This window comes from Doryrhamphus excisus, chromosome 14 (genome assembly GCF_030265055.1).
Source record: "Doryrhamphus excisus isolate RoL2022-K1 chromosome 14, RoL_Dexc_1.0, whole genome shotgun sequence".
In the NCBI taxonomy this organism is placed as follows: Eukaryota; Metazoa; Chordata; class Actinopteri; order Syngnathiformes; family Syngnathidae; genus Doryrhamphus; species Doryrhamphus excisus.
Window position 1 is genome coordinate 18342262 of NC_080479.1, and position 15766 is coordinate 18358027.

The following is a 15766-nucleotide window of genomic DNA, read 5'->3' on the forward strand; positions in this document are numbered from 1 at the left end:
CAACAACATCCACTTAAAGTCAGTGTTGCCATGACTCCACCATAAGAAACACAGCACCTAAACGATAAAACATTGTTAGAGGTTCTTTTTTAGCTTTGTCGTTGAAATAGGTGAGTCCCAGTGATGTGTATTGATTTTGGGACTCTAGCTAACCACAGTGAGAGCCATTATCCACATTTGGTGAAAAAGTGGAAAAGTGGTGAAACTTCCCATGAGTGACCAGCCAACCAAAATCACCCCAAAAGCGCAGCAATGACCCATCTAAGAGGTCACAAAAGACCCCACAACAACATCCAGTTAAGGTCAGTGTTCGTGACTCCACCATAAGAAAGACACCGGGCAAAAACGGCCTGCATGGCAGAGTTCCAAGACCAAAACCACAACTGAACAAAGAGAACATTAAGGCCAGAAAATATCTTGATGATCCCCAAGACGAGACAACTTCATAGCAAACATCAAAATATGGTGGTGGTAGTGTGATGGTCTGGGGCTGTTTTGCTGATTCAGGACCTGGAAGATTTGCTGTGATAAATGGAAGCATGAGATTGAGTATCATTCATTTTCTACCGCTTAGCCTTACAAGGATCGCGGGGGTGCTGGAGCCTATCCCAGCTGTCTTCGGGCGAGAGGGGGGGTACAGCCTGGACTGGTGGCCAGCCAATCACAGGGCACATTCATACCTATGGACAATTTAGAGTGGCCAATTAACCTAGCATGTTTTTGGAATGTGGGAGGAAACCGGAGTACCCGGAGAGAACATGCAAACTCCAGGGTGGAATTGAACTCAGCTCTCCCACTCGACCACCGTGCAGCCCCAGACTCTATCCAATTATTTACAAATCCATTGATGTGATAAGGTAACTGCATTGTATCCCATCACAGACCTGAAATGTAAACAAACATGCATGTATTAGTCACTGTAGCTGATATACAATATACAATTTTAGCAGACAAGTATTGTTATTATGATAACTTCATATTCTCTGATAGGTGGGCAGATAAAGAATATCAATCTCTGGCGCCCCCAAGCGGATACACTTGAAAAGTCTCTACAATGAAGTTTAAACAGTAACTCCCACTCTACTGAAGCCTGACTTATGCTGCTAGGTCTCGGTGCCACTGCACGCTACGTAATGGGTAAATTAATTAATTAGTTAATTAAATTAATTAGCTAAATTAATTAAATTACATTAATTCAATTGAATTAATTTAATGTAATTAATTAAATAAAATTACATTAATTCAATTGAATTAATTTAATGCAATTAATTAAATACAATTACATTAATTCAATTGAATTAATGTAATGTAATTAATAAAATTAATTAAAATTAAGCTAATGAAAAATAGTGTCAAATAAAACCTTCCACTCACCACAATATATGCCAACTGTGATGATTGGACGCCACATGACTTTTAGATGTCAAATTAGATGTCAATAATCAGTAATGTTACTGTAATGTTGGGTGAGACACACAAGCACCAGACTTTGACGGCCCGAACAAACGGCTTTTAATGCAGGTTTGAATGCTCTCACAACAGGCACAATATTATAAAACTCACCTCTGAACATCAGGGGGGTTCACATTTACAGAAACACACACCATCACAAGTCTTAAATGTCAATATAGGGGTGTTATTTTATGTCTAGAGGGCTCTAATAATGTTAGTTTTTCTAAGCTCTAACTACAAAATATTCCATTTATTGGTGTATATTCACTTATCATGGTTGGGTGTGGAATCAATTTACCGCCATAAATGAGGGGTTACCGTACCGGATTTTGCAGAACTTCTCAGTTTGAACGTACTCATGCGCTCAAAAGACTGAGACGCAGCCTGTGTTGGTCTGTGGGGACGTTCCAATATCTGAAAAGCTCTATACCTACTGTAGATGGTTTGTGTCTTATGTCTTGTGGGACATGGTTCAGTTTTGAGGGCCGGATGGTCCCTCCGTGGGCACTGACGGGCAGACCAGCAGCTCTCCAGGGCAGCCCCCGGCAGCAGCCACCTTCTCCTCGGCCCGCAGACACAACTCCTGCAGAAAGTTGGCCGTCTCCATCACCAGGTCGCTCTCGTCATCTAAAAAAGTTCAAATCTTTACTTAGAGAGTGGGACCTCAGAGAAGATTGTCTGTCTAAATGTGGACAGTTTGGAGTGACATTTGAGTGTCATGGCAACCATAGAGGAAGTGATAAAGGCACTATAATACAACCATTTAAGTTCAACTATACACACAAATATGTTACATTATGACAAGGGTTCCCAAAGTGCTCATAATTATGAGAAGAAAATGTACATACATGTGATATATGTAATAAAAAATGAAACAAAAGCAAAAATAGTGAGGAAAAAAATTGCTGTAATTGAATGAGAATAAAAAAAGAGGTGACATCATGACATGACTTGACAAAGTGTTCATAATTATGAGAAGAAAATGTACATAAATGTGATATATATAATCAAATTTGTTTTAAAAAAGCAAAAATAGTGAGAAAAAAGTGCTGTAATTGAATGACAATAAAGTCAATACAGGAAGAGAAAAAAAAAAGGTGACATCATGACTTGACTTGACAAAGTGCTCATAATTATGAGAAGAAAATGTACATAAATGTGATATATGTAATTTTAAAAAATTGAAAAAAGCAAAAATAGTGAGAAAAAAGTTGTAATTTAATGAGAATAAAGTCAATACATGAAGAGAGAAAAAAAAGAAGTGACATCATGACTTGACTTGACAAAGTGTTCATAATTATGAGAAGAAAATGTACATAAATGTGATATATGTAATAAAAAAATGTGAAAAAAGCAAAAATAGTGAGAAAAAAGTGCTGTAATTGAATGAGAATAAAGTCAATACATGAAAAGAAAAAAACGAGGTGACAACATGACTTGACTTGACAAAGTGTTCATAATTATGAGAAGAAAATGTACATAAATATGATATATGTAATAAAAATGAAAAAAGTAAAAATTGTGAGGAAAAAAAGTGCTGTAATTGAATGAGAACAAAATCGATACATGAAGAGAGAAAAAAAAGAGGTGACATCATGACTTGACTTGACAAAGTGCTCATAATTATGAGAAGAAAATGTACATAAATGTGATATATGTAAATTTAAAAAAATGAAAAAAAGCAAAAATATTGAGAAAAAAAAGTGCTGTAATCGAATGAGAATAAAGTCAATACATGAAGAGAGAAAAAAAGAGGTGACATCATGACTTGACGTGAAAGGAGATGCGTATACTATACAAGTAATAATGATGTAATGATGATGTAATTTGATGATGTAATGAGATGATGTGAGTGAGGCGACGCACCTTTCAGTTCTTTCAGTCGTGGGGCGTCTCTTTCCAGGTCTGCGTTCTGCTCCTGTATCGCCCTGCACATCTTTTTATGGGTGAACCAGTGCAGCTTTTGGCATGCCAGACTGCAGTAAGTCACCTTCAAGACAAAGTCACAAGGTCACGTCACACGGCGCTAACACGTCTTTAGCCCATTTCTATTTGCCAACAATTCAAAGACTCAAGTCGGGCTTTCTCTTTTGTCTTTTTGCTGCATGGGTGAAGAAAGTATGCAAATACTACCTAAATATCCAACGAACACCACCTTCTTGTTTTGCCATGAGAAAATGGAGCCAAAGAAAGCGGCAGCATTTTGATGATGAAGGTGAGAAACACTCCTGAATTCCAAAAATAACATAATTACTTTATTTATTTATTATTACTTTATTCACAAATTATTTGAACTTTAATCCTTTAATATTTTGACTTTATTACTAGAATATTATGATGTTATTCCCATAAGATTAGGACTTTCTTCCCATAATATTCTGACTTTCTTCCCATAATATTTTGACTTTATTCCCACAATATGTTAACTTTATTCCCATAATATTTTTTACTTTATTCCCATAATATTTAGACTTTATTCCCATAATATTTTGACTTTATTCCCACAATATGTTAACTTTATTCCCATAATATTTTGACTTTATTCCCATAATATTTAGACTTTATTCCCATAATATTTAGATTTTATTTCCATAATATTATAACTTTATTCCCAACAATTTCTATGACTTTATTACCATAATATGACTTTATTCTCATAATATTTTGACTTTATTCCCATAATATTAGAACTCTATCTGCAACCTCATTTAGCAAAATGTATAACTTTATTTTGTTTTGTTAGTTTCTCATAAAATTTGACTGATTATTATTTGATTCCAATAAGAAAGCGGCAGCATATTGATGATGAAGGTGAGAAACACTCCTGAATTCCAAAAATAACATAATTACTTTATTTATTTATTATTACTTTATTCCCAAATTATTTTAACTTTAATCCTTTAATATTTTGACTTTATTGCTATAATATTATGATGTTATTCCCATAAGATTAGGACTTTCTTCCCATATTATTATTACATTATTGCCATACAATTCTGACTTTCTTCCCATAATATTTAGACTTTATTTCCATAATATTATAACTTTATTCCCACAATATGTTGACTTTATTCCCATAATATTTTGACTATATTCCCATAATGTTTTGACTTTATTCCCATAATATTTAGACTTTATTTCCATAACATTATAACTTTATTCCCAACAATTTCTATGACTTTATTACCATAATATGACTTTATTCTCATAATATTTTGACTTTATTCTCATAATATTAGAACTCTATTGGCAACCTCATTTAGCAAAATGTATAACTTTATTTTGTTTTGTTAGTTTCTCATAAAATTTGACTGATTATTATTTGATTCCAATAATAATATGACTTCATTCCCATAATATTCATTGCTGATTTTTTTTTGCTTCAATGATATTTTTAGAATATGCTGCAAACCAATAAAAGAAAGCAGCGTGTTGTAAATGGCCCTCTGGCCCCACTTTGGACAACCAAGGGTTAGCGTACTTGGTAATGGTTTGATTGTATTTGAAGATGCGTTCAAGTTACATTGGAATACATCACATAACACAATTAGCAGTTCCACAAAAGACACCAAAAGGAGTAGGAAGAATCAAAGCTTATTTGGGTCTGGAACAGATTCATGATGCTTTTTTGAGCTAAATGGGCATCTTACTGTACGTGCATGGATTGTGTGTGAGTGATGAGTTTGGAGCACGTACAGTACATGGCGGATGTACTACAATGAAATACTCACAGCCTTACAGAGGGAGCACCGCTTGTCAGCGCCCCGTTCTCCACACGTGGCGCAGTAGTCAGCATCCACAAACGCCATCTGACCGGTCAGTGCTTGAGACAAGACCGAGAACGCTGTCGGGTCGTTGCCCTGAGACGCAAACACCTCAGTCAATAATAAAAAATAATAATACCACCTTTGAACTGTACTTCCAACACTAGCCTCCCTTGTTCTTGGTGAAACATACACACCGCTTGCTTCTTCACTTACAATCTCTACCGGCGCAATGGTCCTCACCAGCTCCTGAAGAAGTGTGGTCTCACAGTACGGGAACTTCCTGATGCAGTCTCGGATGAACTTCTCCTGGTACTGTGGGAAGCCATCGCTATCTCGCCCCCTCAGTAGGCTGGGGCCCAACGTTGACACAAGATACAAATATCAAGGTCAATACACAGTACACTGTATACAGCAGGGAGGCTCACACTTATGAGTATATATATTTAATATACTATACTATACGTTATATGCATATCAGCGGAGCACATACTCTTTCAGCCTGCAAGATCTAGTTTTAGGAAAACAGCATATAAATTAATATAATACTATTTAATTAATATAAGTAATATATTAATTTTATATTAATATAAGTAAATATTATGAGGAAAAAGTTTTACTCATATGACAAAAAGTACATTTTTAAGTCATCATTTTATGTGATTTAAATTATTAGGGGGAAAAAAATCATTATATTATCAGCCTAAAGTTGCTGTAGTTTTACCACTATTTAGATTACTATTATATTGTGTCATTAAATTATGAGGGAAAAATAAATTAATTTTACTAGCACAAATATTTTATTTTTGAATATTATGAGAAACCAAATTTTATAAAATCTAAGGTTTTTGAAAGCAGGCTGTGGAAAATATTTTGGAATATTAAAAGAATAAATTCCAAATATTGTGAAAATAAAGTCATAATTATGAGCAAGAAGAAATAGTTGGAAAATGTGATTATAAAAGCAACAGCTAAAATGAAAAGAAATAAGGGAAAAATATTTTGTTGTGTTAAATAAGTTGTAATATTATGAGAAACAAACAAAAAATAAAAATATCGAAATATCGAATATTAGAAAATGTAGTTAAAGGGGACCTATTATGCTTATTCCATTTTTCTGACCTATAAAGGAGTTATAATGTTGTATTCTGGTGTTAAACCATGCCAAAGTTTCAGATAATGAGGTTTGCACATTTGGAAGTGATCCTTGAAAAAAGTTTGGGATGGTACAAAACACTCAGAGGGCATGGTAAAACCGCCCCTTTGTGATGTCACAGTGGGCGGACTTCCTTATATGGATGTGGCTGTAAGCAATCAAAGCTCTCTGCCCTTCCCCAAGCTCTGCTCCTCTGTTCACTTGCTAGCAATGCCCCGTAAGAGAGTTCCTGATTCCTGTATTTTAATCTGTCAGTTACTTCCACTTTCAGTGTCCTAACAGCATTTCACCTCTTCACCAGCGCATCCAACTTGTCGTCTTGTTTCTGCAGGAAGCTCACGCACTTCTGCAGCACGCAGCTGATGTAATGCATCTTCATGGCCAAGACTTCGTTCATGTCTTGCTGCTTCACGCACTGCTCACACAGCAGGTCCATCACCTGGTAACACTTCTCCAGGGCAACAACATCCACCAGGACGGGGTTCTCCCTCACCAGCATGACTATCTGGCAGATCAGACGGCAGGTTGAATCAATCCGTCATGTGCACCAACGTTACATTCATGTCACTGCAATGTTTTTTCACATTGTAGTATTCACCTCTTAAACCTGAGGCTTTTATCATCACATGTGTGAGGTGTACATGGATGATGTGGAAATGTACATATCTTTACATCATGATGCTTGTTCTGTGAGTATGATGCTTGTAGTGTTGGAAGGGCTAAGTTACATTACTGCAAGGGTGTCAAATTGAGGTCCGGGGACCTTTTTGTAGGCCCGTGGCACATTCTACAATCATAATTTAATAAGAAAACAAAACACAACAGCAAAAATAGAAAACTCGGCGGCCATTTTCGAAGAATAAAGTCAAAACAAAAAAAAGACCATGGAAAGGTTTGAAAGACTTAAAGAATGCTAAAAATGTTAGCATGCTAATATCAGCACGTTAACACCTAGCATAATAGCGCTAAGTGTTTGTATTAGTACTTACTTCTGAAAATTCTAAAAATTTTAGTATAATTGTTAGCATGTGAACATGCTAACACCTAGCATGCTAACACCTAGCATAATAGCACTAAGTGTCTGTTTTCAGATTTTTTCCTATTCCTGAAAATTTCCACACAAAAAAAGCTAGCATGCTCAAGCTAGCAAGCTAACAATGCCAACATTAGCATGCTAACACCGAGCATGCTAACACCCAGCATAATATCGTTAAATGTTTGTGTAAGTACTTACTTCTGAAAATTCTAACAATTTTAGTATAATTGTTAGCAAGTGAACATGCTAACACCTAGCATGCTAACACCTAGCATAATAGCACTCAGTGTCTGTTTTCATATTTTTTCCTATTCCTGAAAATTGCAACAAAAAAAAGCTATCATGCTCAAGCTAGCAAGCTAGCAACGCCAACATTAACATGCTAACAATAGTGGGAAAAAAGCTGTAATTTTACAAGATTAAATTTAAAATATTAAGAGAAAAATATAAAATAAAATATTAAGAATAAACTGGTAATATTATGATGGCAATATTTAGATTATTTTTATTAGATAAGATATTTAATATGAATGGAAATATTTTATTAGCATAGCATTGAAATATTAAATTTTTAAAAATCTGTAATTTTTGGGGGAGTGGGATTTGTACGGAGTTGCTGTTGCATGAAGAAGCTTCACCTTGACTGGATTGAGGTTGGTTGTCATAATGATTTTGTGCAGCGGTCCTGCCAGCCCCGGAGGCAGTTTAGGCTCTCTCTCCAGCCCCTGAGGTCTGGTGTAGTATTCCAGTCTTGCCCGTGAAAAGAAATTGTTGATAACTGTCACGCAGTCGTGCTGGCCTGAAAAAAAAAAAAAAAGAAAAAGACGGTACACGGGTGGCTTTTTCCTTCCCGATGACACTCGACTATCCAGGCTTGTCTGTCTCACCCACAAAAGCCGCCATCTGAGCAGCGGTGCGACCCACAGAGTTCACCATGTCCGTGTCTGCACCGGCGTCCAGCATCATGGAGGTGATGTCTGTCTTACCTGCGAGGTGATAAGAGTAATTCGTTCATTTCTCTGCAGTATTGGGATGGTCGCTTTTTTTTTTTTTTTTTTTACCTGATAATCCCGCAAACATGAGAGCGGTGTATCCATGCTGGTGCTGGTTGCAGTTGACATCAGCACCGTGCTGCAGCAGAAGACGACACATTTCGGCTTTGCCCTTATAGGCCGCATGCATCAGTGGAGTCATCCCATCCTGATGGCAAACAGGCAAAAAAAAAAACAAACATTGAAGTGCAGTACATTTTAATTAACAATACAAAACAATACATTTGGTATATAGCATAGAAAACATGTTCACCACCTTCTATAAATACAATTTTTAACAGTATTAGAGTCCTCTAGACATGAAATAACACCCCTATAGACACATTTAGACTCCTATTACATAATATAGTTGACATAATTTAAAAAATGAACCATTTAAGACATAAATAAGACATAACATCGGGAGTTTTGTGTACTGCATACTTCCTGTCTCACCAATGTAACATTGCTGACACCTACTACATATCATGTATTTGAATGCATCTTCTGAATGCCTTATATTGTATATTATATGTAAATTTAGAGCAGTTTTAAGTCATTTGTGCATTCGAGATGAGCTCAGCATGGAGATTTTGCCACTAACTTTTTTTTAATGATGAAATACGAGACTCTAATCTGTGTTTTGGTAGGGTCCATGTTTATATAGCAATAGAACAAAATATTCTGTGTGCTGAAATCAGCCAAAATTGTCTAAAATGGCGGGTACTGAAGGGGTTGAATTTTGAAAAAAGGTTTGGATTTAATTGTTGATATGCTGACTCCTAATATTTTGTACTTATTCTTGTAAAATCACAAATTTTTTGACTTTATTTTTCTTGTTTAATACAATTTTTAGAATGGGCAAATATCACCTCGTACTTTGGTATGTGACTAAAATTAAAATAAATTAAAATTAAAATTAAACTTAAAATTAAAATTAAAATATTCTAAATTGCAACCTTTTCTGGTCCATAAGTCTCCCCTCATGTTATCGCCTTTTCTTCTCAATTTAGACATTCAGTCTTAAATGAGGGGTTTAGAATAAAAACATTCATTTTAATTTAAAAAAAATGCATTTAAAAAAAATATATTTTTTTAAAAAAACAAACTGAAATTATATTAGGATAAAAATGAAAATTTAAAAAAAACAAATAAATAAAAACCTAAATTATAGTAGGAAAGCAGGAAGTGAACAAATGTAACAGTTACTGATTGTAAAAGTACCAGATGCAGGGGTAGGATTTAATAAGCGTTGCTTCTTCCTACTCCTTTTGGACATGTGGAACTGTGAACTGATTATGGGATGCATTCAATTGTAATCTGATGCATGTTCAAATGAAATTAAACCATTACCATTACCATAAATGGAGTGATCTCAGTATCTAACGACACCGGCCATGTAATTAATGGCTACCAAAAAGTGCAGCCATGACCAAGCCTTCCTTCATGTAGTATTCTCGGGTGTTTGTATGTGTGAAGTTGTGTCACCTGACTGTGACGGTTTGAAGGAGCAGGTGAGCGCCATGTAGTGGCGGTGCTCTATTATCTGAAAGCTCTCATCGGTCGTCTCCATATGTCTCCATCACAATGGATAACACATGCTCGGCTGACATAACTGTCCAACATCATGACTTTTGTTCCTTGGCAAACAGTTAGAGAAAAAAATATCACCTGAATATTCATTCTGGAGTCCTAAAAATGGTTTCATTTCCGTCTTTATTCATCCTGAGTGGGATTACTTGATGAAACAGCAATAACTATCAGTGTTATGATCAATAAATATAAATAACTCAATAAACTGCAAGACTACAAGTGTCATTTTTATGTATTTTACAGTTCATACTAAAACATATACTGCATCAGAAATCCTGGCATTGTTTGATTTATTCATTTTTACTAGTTTATTATAATATTAGTATTAATAGTAGTGTTACCATGCAGCTGATTTCTTATTTTGGTGAGTGTTTAATATCTAAAATGCAGTTTTTACATGAAACTTTTTATTATTTAACTATGTGAAAAAGTGATTTCCCTCCTGTTGTCACAACCAGAAAAAAAATCATTGAGATCTATCAGTGTGGAAAAGGTTATAAAGTCATTTTCTAAAGCTTTGGGACTCCAGCAAACCACAGTGAGAGCCATTATGCACAAATGGTGAAAACATGGAAAAGTGGTGAACCTTCCCAGGAGTAGCCGGCCAACCAAAATGACCCCAAGAGCGCAGCTATGACTCATCCAAGAGGTCGCAAAAGGCCCCACAACAACATGCAAAGAAGTGCAGGCCTCACTTGCCTCAGTTAAGGTCAGTGTTCATGACTCCACCATAAGAAAGACACCGGGCAAAAACGTGTACCATCAGAGCAACAGTAAAATATGGCGGTGGTAGTGTGATGTCTGGAACATTCAGGCTTGTTTTAATTTTGCCAGAAAAGATCTTGATGATGACAAAAGGTGATTTTTTTAGAAGGTGTGTGTACTATCAGAGCAACAGTAAAATATGGTGGTGGTAGTGTGATGGTCTGGAACATTAAGGCTTGCCTCAATTTTGCCAGAAATATCTTGATGATGACAAAAGGTATTTTTTTGGAAGGTGTGTGTACCATCAAAGCAACAGTAACATATGGTGGTGGTAGTGTGATGGTCTGGAACATTCAGGCTTGTTTTAATTTTGCCAGAAAAGATCTTGATGATGACAAAAGGTGATTTTTTTAGAAGGTGTGTGTACCATCAAAGCAACAGTAAAATATGGTGGTGGTAGTGTGATGGTCTGGAACATTAAGGCTTGCCTCAATTTTGCCAGAAAACATCTTGATGATGACAAAAGGTGATTTTTTGAAAGGTGTGTGTACCATCAGAGCAACAGTAAAATATGGTGGTGGTAGTGTGATGGTCTGGAACATTAAGGCTTGCCTCAATTTTGCCAGAAATATCTTGATGATGACAAAAGGTATTTTTTTGGAAGGTGTGTGTACCATCAAAGCAACAGTAAAATATGGTGGTGGTAGTGTGATGGTCTGGAACATTCAGGCTTCTTTTAATTTTGCCAGAAAAGATCTTGATGATGACAAAAGGTGATTTTTTTTAGGTGTGTGTACCATCAGAGCAACAGTAAAATATGGTGGTGGTAGTGTGATGGTCTGGAACATTAAGGCTTGCCTCAATTTTGCCAGAAATATCTTGATGATGACAAAAGGTATTTTTTTGGAAGGTGTGTGTACCATCAAAGCAACAGTAACATATGGTGGTGGTAGTGTGATGGTCTGGAACATTCAGGCTTGTTTTAATTTTGCCAGAAAAGATCTTGATGATGACAAAAGGTGATTTTTTTAGAAGGTGTGTGTACTATCAGAGCAACAGTAAAATATGGTGGTGGTAGTGTGATGGTCTGGAACATTAAGGCTTGTCTCAATTTTGCCAGAAATATCTTGATGATGACAAAAGGTGATTTTTTTTGGAAGGCGTGTGTACCATCAGAGCAACAGTAAAATATGGCGGTGGTAGTGTGATGGTCTGGAACATTAAGGCTTGTCTCAATTTTGCCAGAAATATCTTGATGATGACAAAAGGTGATTTTTTTTAGAAGGTGTGTGTACTATCAGAGCAACAGTAAAATATGGTGGTGGTAGTGTGATGGTCTGGAACATTCAGGCTTGTTTTAATTTTGCCAGAAAAGATCTTGATGATGACAAAGGGTGTGCTTTTTTTGGAAGGTGTGTGTACCATCAGAGCAACAGTAAAATATGGTGGTGGTAGTGTGATGGTCTGGAACATTAAGGCTTGTCTGAATTTTGCCAGAAAACATCTTGATGATGACAAAAGGTGATTTTTGTGGAAGGTGTGTGTACTATCAGAGCAACAGTAAAATATGATGGTGGTAGTGTGATGGTCTGGAACATTAAGGCTTGCCTCAATTTTGCCAGAAAACATCTTGATGATGACAAAAGGTGATTTTTTTGGAAGGTGTGTGTAACATCAAAGCAACAGTAAAATATGGTGGTGGTAGTGTGATGGTCTGGAACATTAAGGCTTGTCTCAATTTTGCCAGAAAACATCTTGATGATGACAAAAGGTGATTTTTTTGGAAGGCGTGTGTACCATCAGAGCAACAGTAAAATATGGTGGTGGTAGTGTGATGGTCTGGAACATTAAGGCTTGTCTCAATTTTGCCAGAAAACATCTTGATGATCCCCAAGACCTTTGGGAAAACACTTTGTGGTCTGATGAGACAAAAGCTTAACTTTTGGGAAGGTGCGAGTCCCATCACATCTTGCGTTGAAGTAACACCACATTTCAGAAAAATAACATCAGAACAACGGTAAAATATGGTGGTGGTAGTGTGATGGTCTGGGGCTGTTTTGCCGTGTCACTTGCTGTGATAAATGTTGCTGTTTAGCCACATTTTCTATCCGTTTCTGTGTTCGTTGGTGTAATATATAACATAATAATATAAAGTAATATCATAAAATATTGTAAACAAGCCTGTCATCAATATTATCATCTGCAGTATTTCAGTACCTCGTCCAAGCAGTTGACTCGTACATCTTCACACGCAAGCAGCAGGGCCGCCTCTTGCACATCACCTGCACCGCAAAAATAGAAATTCTTATATTGTTATTTAGGGATTGTCCGATAATATCGGCTGACCGATATAATCGGCCATTTTGGCATAAAAATGAAATATTGGGACCATATTTTGCTATGTTACTTTCTGCCAATATTCATATCCATATTTGCTTTAAGCACGATACCAAAATCAGCTATATCGTTGATATCTGTATCTCCCTCATGCCGGCATGGATGAGGGCCCGCAGGTTCCGTTGAAGCTAACATGCTAGCGTCTCTACGGTGGAAGAAGTCACCAAGGAATAAGCAGTAACTCATTAATATGGAGTTAGTTGAAATCCAAAAGTCATTTTCACCACCTTAAAACTTGGCAAAAACTCCAAAATTGGGAATGGGTATGATGTCTGCCGTGCTCCTGTAGCGTTCCTCATGAAAGGAAAAGCAGCCATGCAATGTCCCCGATGCAACAGTGGAAAAAACGGTTTTAAAAACCTGCTGAAGAGATGGACTCGTTATGTCCAGCCAGGTTTTGAAGTCAATTATTAGCCTATATTTTGTATTTATAGGCCAAATTATTAGTCGATAATTTAGCACAAGCTCTACTACAAATGTACAAGGAAGTTAGACAGACAGCTGCTTGGCCTGATACAAAAAAACAACAAAAAAAGCAAAAAAAAACAGCAAAAAAAAGGTAAAAATCTGCAGTAATTTTACAAGAATGGATGCGAATAATTTGAATATATAATAATATGAGAAGAAACAGGACCAAGTTTTAACTTAAAATGATGTTCCATGTTTACCTCAATACTCATTTCATATCCACTACAGTGTCAGCAAATATGACATGGTGAGGTCAAAGGTTACAACTCACCAGCCTCAATGACTTGTAAGATTTTCCTCTCAGACGCCGTCAGTTGTCCCTTTTGAGGCGCAGCCATTCTTTGCTTTTGTTGTCTCCTGGATAAGATCGACTCCTCCGGTCAGTCAGCGGTGAATAAAGTCGAAGCAGAACCATCCTCAAGAGGTGGGGTGAAGTACAGGAAGCAAGGTTGCACTTGAGAAGGATGGATTGGACCATTAGCAAAAAAGGGGGTAATCCCATACAGTAATCCCTCGTTTATGGCGGTTCATTGGTTCCAAATCTAACACAGAGTAGGATTCCTCATTTATAGATAGAAAGTTTTCATAGTTAGAGCATAGAAAAACTTTATAAACATGTTTTTTAGAGCCCTCTACCCATTAAATAGCACCCCTATAGTCACATTTACACTCTTATCACCCTATATATATATATGTGTGTGTGTATGGAGTTTGCATGTTCTCCCGTGCATGCATTGGTTTTCTCCGGGTACTCCAGTTTCCTCCCCCATTCCAAAAACTGCAAAAAAAAAATTTTTTAAAACAAAACAAATTAATTGGCGACTCCAAATTGTCCATAGGTATGAATGTGAGTGCGAATGTTTGTCTATATGTGTCCTGTGATTGGCTGGCCACCAGCCTCTCAGCTGGGATAGGCTCCAGCACCCCCACGAGCTTTGTGAGGATAAGCGGTAGAAAATGAATGAATATATATATATATATATATATATATATATATATATATCTACATATATCGATTCAAATATTTGATCGCAATCAATGCCATTTTGTCCACAATTAACTCTTAAATTCATTATTTCCACTCTTAAATTAATTAATCACATTTAATCGCAGATAAATATAAAGTTTTTATCTATAGTAAGTAGGGGAAATCTCTTTGTGTTAAACGATTCGATGTGCAACTACAACAATAATTACATCAAATTTTATGTAAGATTATATCAATTCCAAACTTTATGCCATTATTTAAAACAATACTATCAGAAAGCAAATTTTTCTATTAGTATTTTTGTTTATTATTAGCATATTAGCTCTTAAATTCGCCCACAAATGTTCAGCAAATACAAAATATGAGCGAGTGAGACCTCTCTCACTGACACAAACATGCTTTTTTAAATACAGTGTCAGATCGAAATAAAATTTGTTTATTTGATTAATTAATATTAATTGTAAATATTTATACCCGGAGAAAATGCAAAAAAAAAAACCCACACACACAGAGATGCCGGGCGGGGAATCAAACCTGGATCTCCTAGCTAACACCATGCAGCCTGTGGTACACAACCTGGCTTGATGGTTGCTCTGTATTAGTTTTGTGTTTTCATTTGATGTTGTTTTATGAAAATAACATAAATAGGATCAATCACATCGCTATAATGTACGTAATGTTTTACCCAGATGTTGAAAATCTTCCCCTAGCTAGTTTCATGCTAAATGCTAATGCTAGCAAAACACGGTCATCACATTGACATCCCGTCAATAGCAGCTGTAACTCCATTTTAGCTGGCAGCTCAATTAAAAAAAAATCATCAGATATATGTAAAAATATAAAAAAACACTCGTTAGTTGGGCCACTCTTATAACAAGGTAGCACTGTATATGACAATAATAAAAACAATACCTGCACTGCTCCGGTCTATGGCAGGCCATGTAATCCGTCATAAGTCAAAACACAGCGACAGTAGACACAAATAACTTTGGTTTTGCTACAAGAGCCATTTGCCAGAACTTTGAAGCTAACTTTACCAATAAAAAAAATTGGTATTCATTTCTTTCTCGATTTTTGCTCAACATTTGCTCTAGTTTGTGGCTAAAAAGTTACCGTGTTTCCACCAAACTACAGTGGGGGCCGAGGGTCAAACAGGAAGCGGCACTTTAATTGCGC

At 36.2% G+C, this 15766-nt stretch overlaps 1 protein-coding gene across 4 annotated transcripts; it reads right to left on the reverse strand.

The window, feature by feature from the left end:
* Positions 1-1502: 1502 nt before the first annotated feature.
* On the reverse strand, positions 1503-15743 carry LOC131101776 (ankyrin repeat and MYND domain-containing protein 2-like). Of its 4 annotated transcripts, none has more exons than XM_058047128.1 (11): positions 15704-15743; positions 13874-14056; positions 12955-13019; positions 8470-8608; positions 8296-8394; positions 8047-8207; positions 6663-6877; positions 5433-5568; positions 5184-5312; positions 3319-3442; positions 1503-2079 (listed from the first exon to the last, which is right to left on the reverse strand). In XM_058047128.1, exons 2-11 carry the CDS (start codon positions 13938-13940, stop codon positions 1925-1927), a joined length of 1290 nt encoding a protein of 429 aa, XP_057903111.1. In that variant the 5' UTR covers positions 13941-14056; positions 15704-15743; the 3' UTR covers positions 1503-1924. The 4 variants fall into 4 exon arrangements, with proteins under 4 accessions (XP_057903111.1, XP_057903110.1, XP_057903112.1 ...); XM_058047127.1 differs by lacking the exon at positions 15704-15743 and adding an exon at positions 15503-15685; XM_058047129.1 differs by lacking the exon at positions 15704-15743 and having other exon boundaries at positions 5460-5568; positions 13874-14211.
* Between the last annotated feature and the right edge of the window lie 23 nt (positions 15744-15766).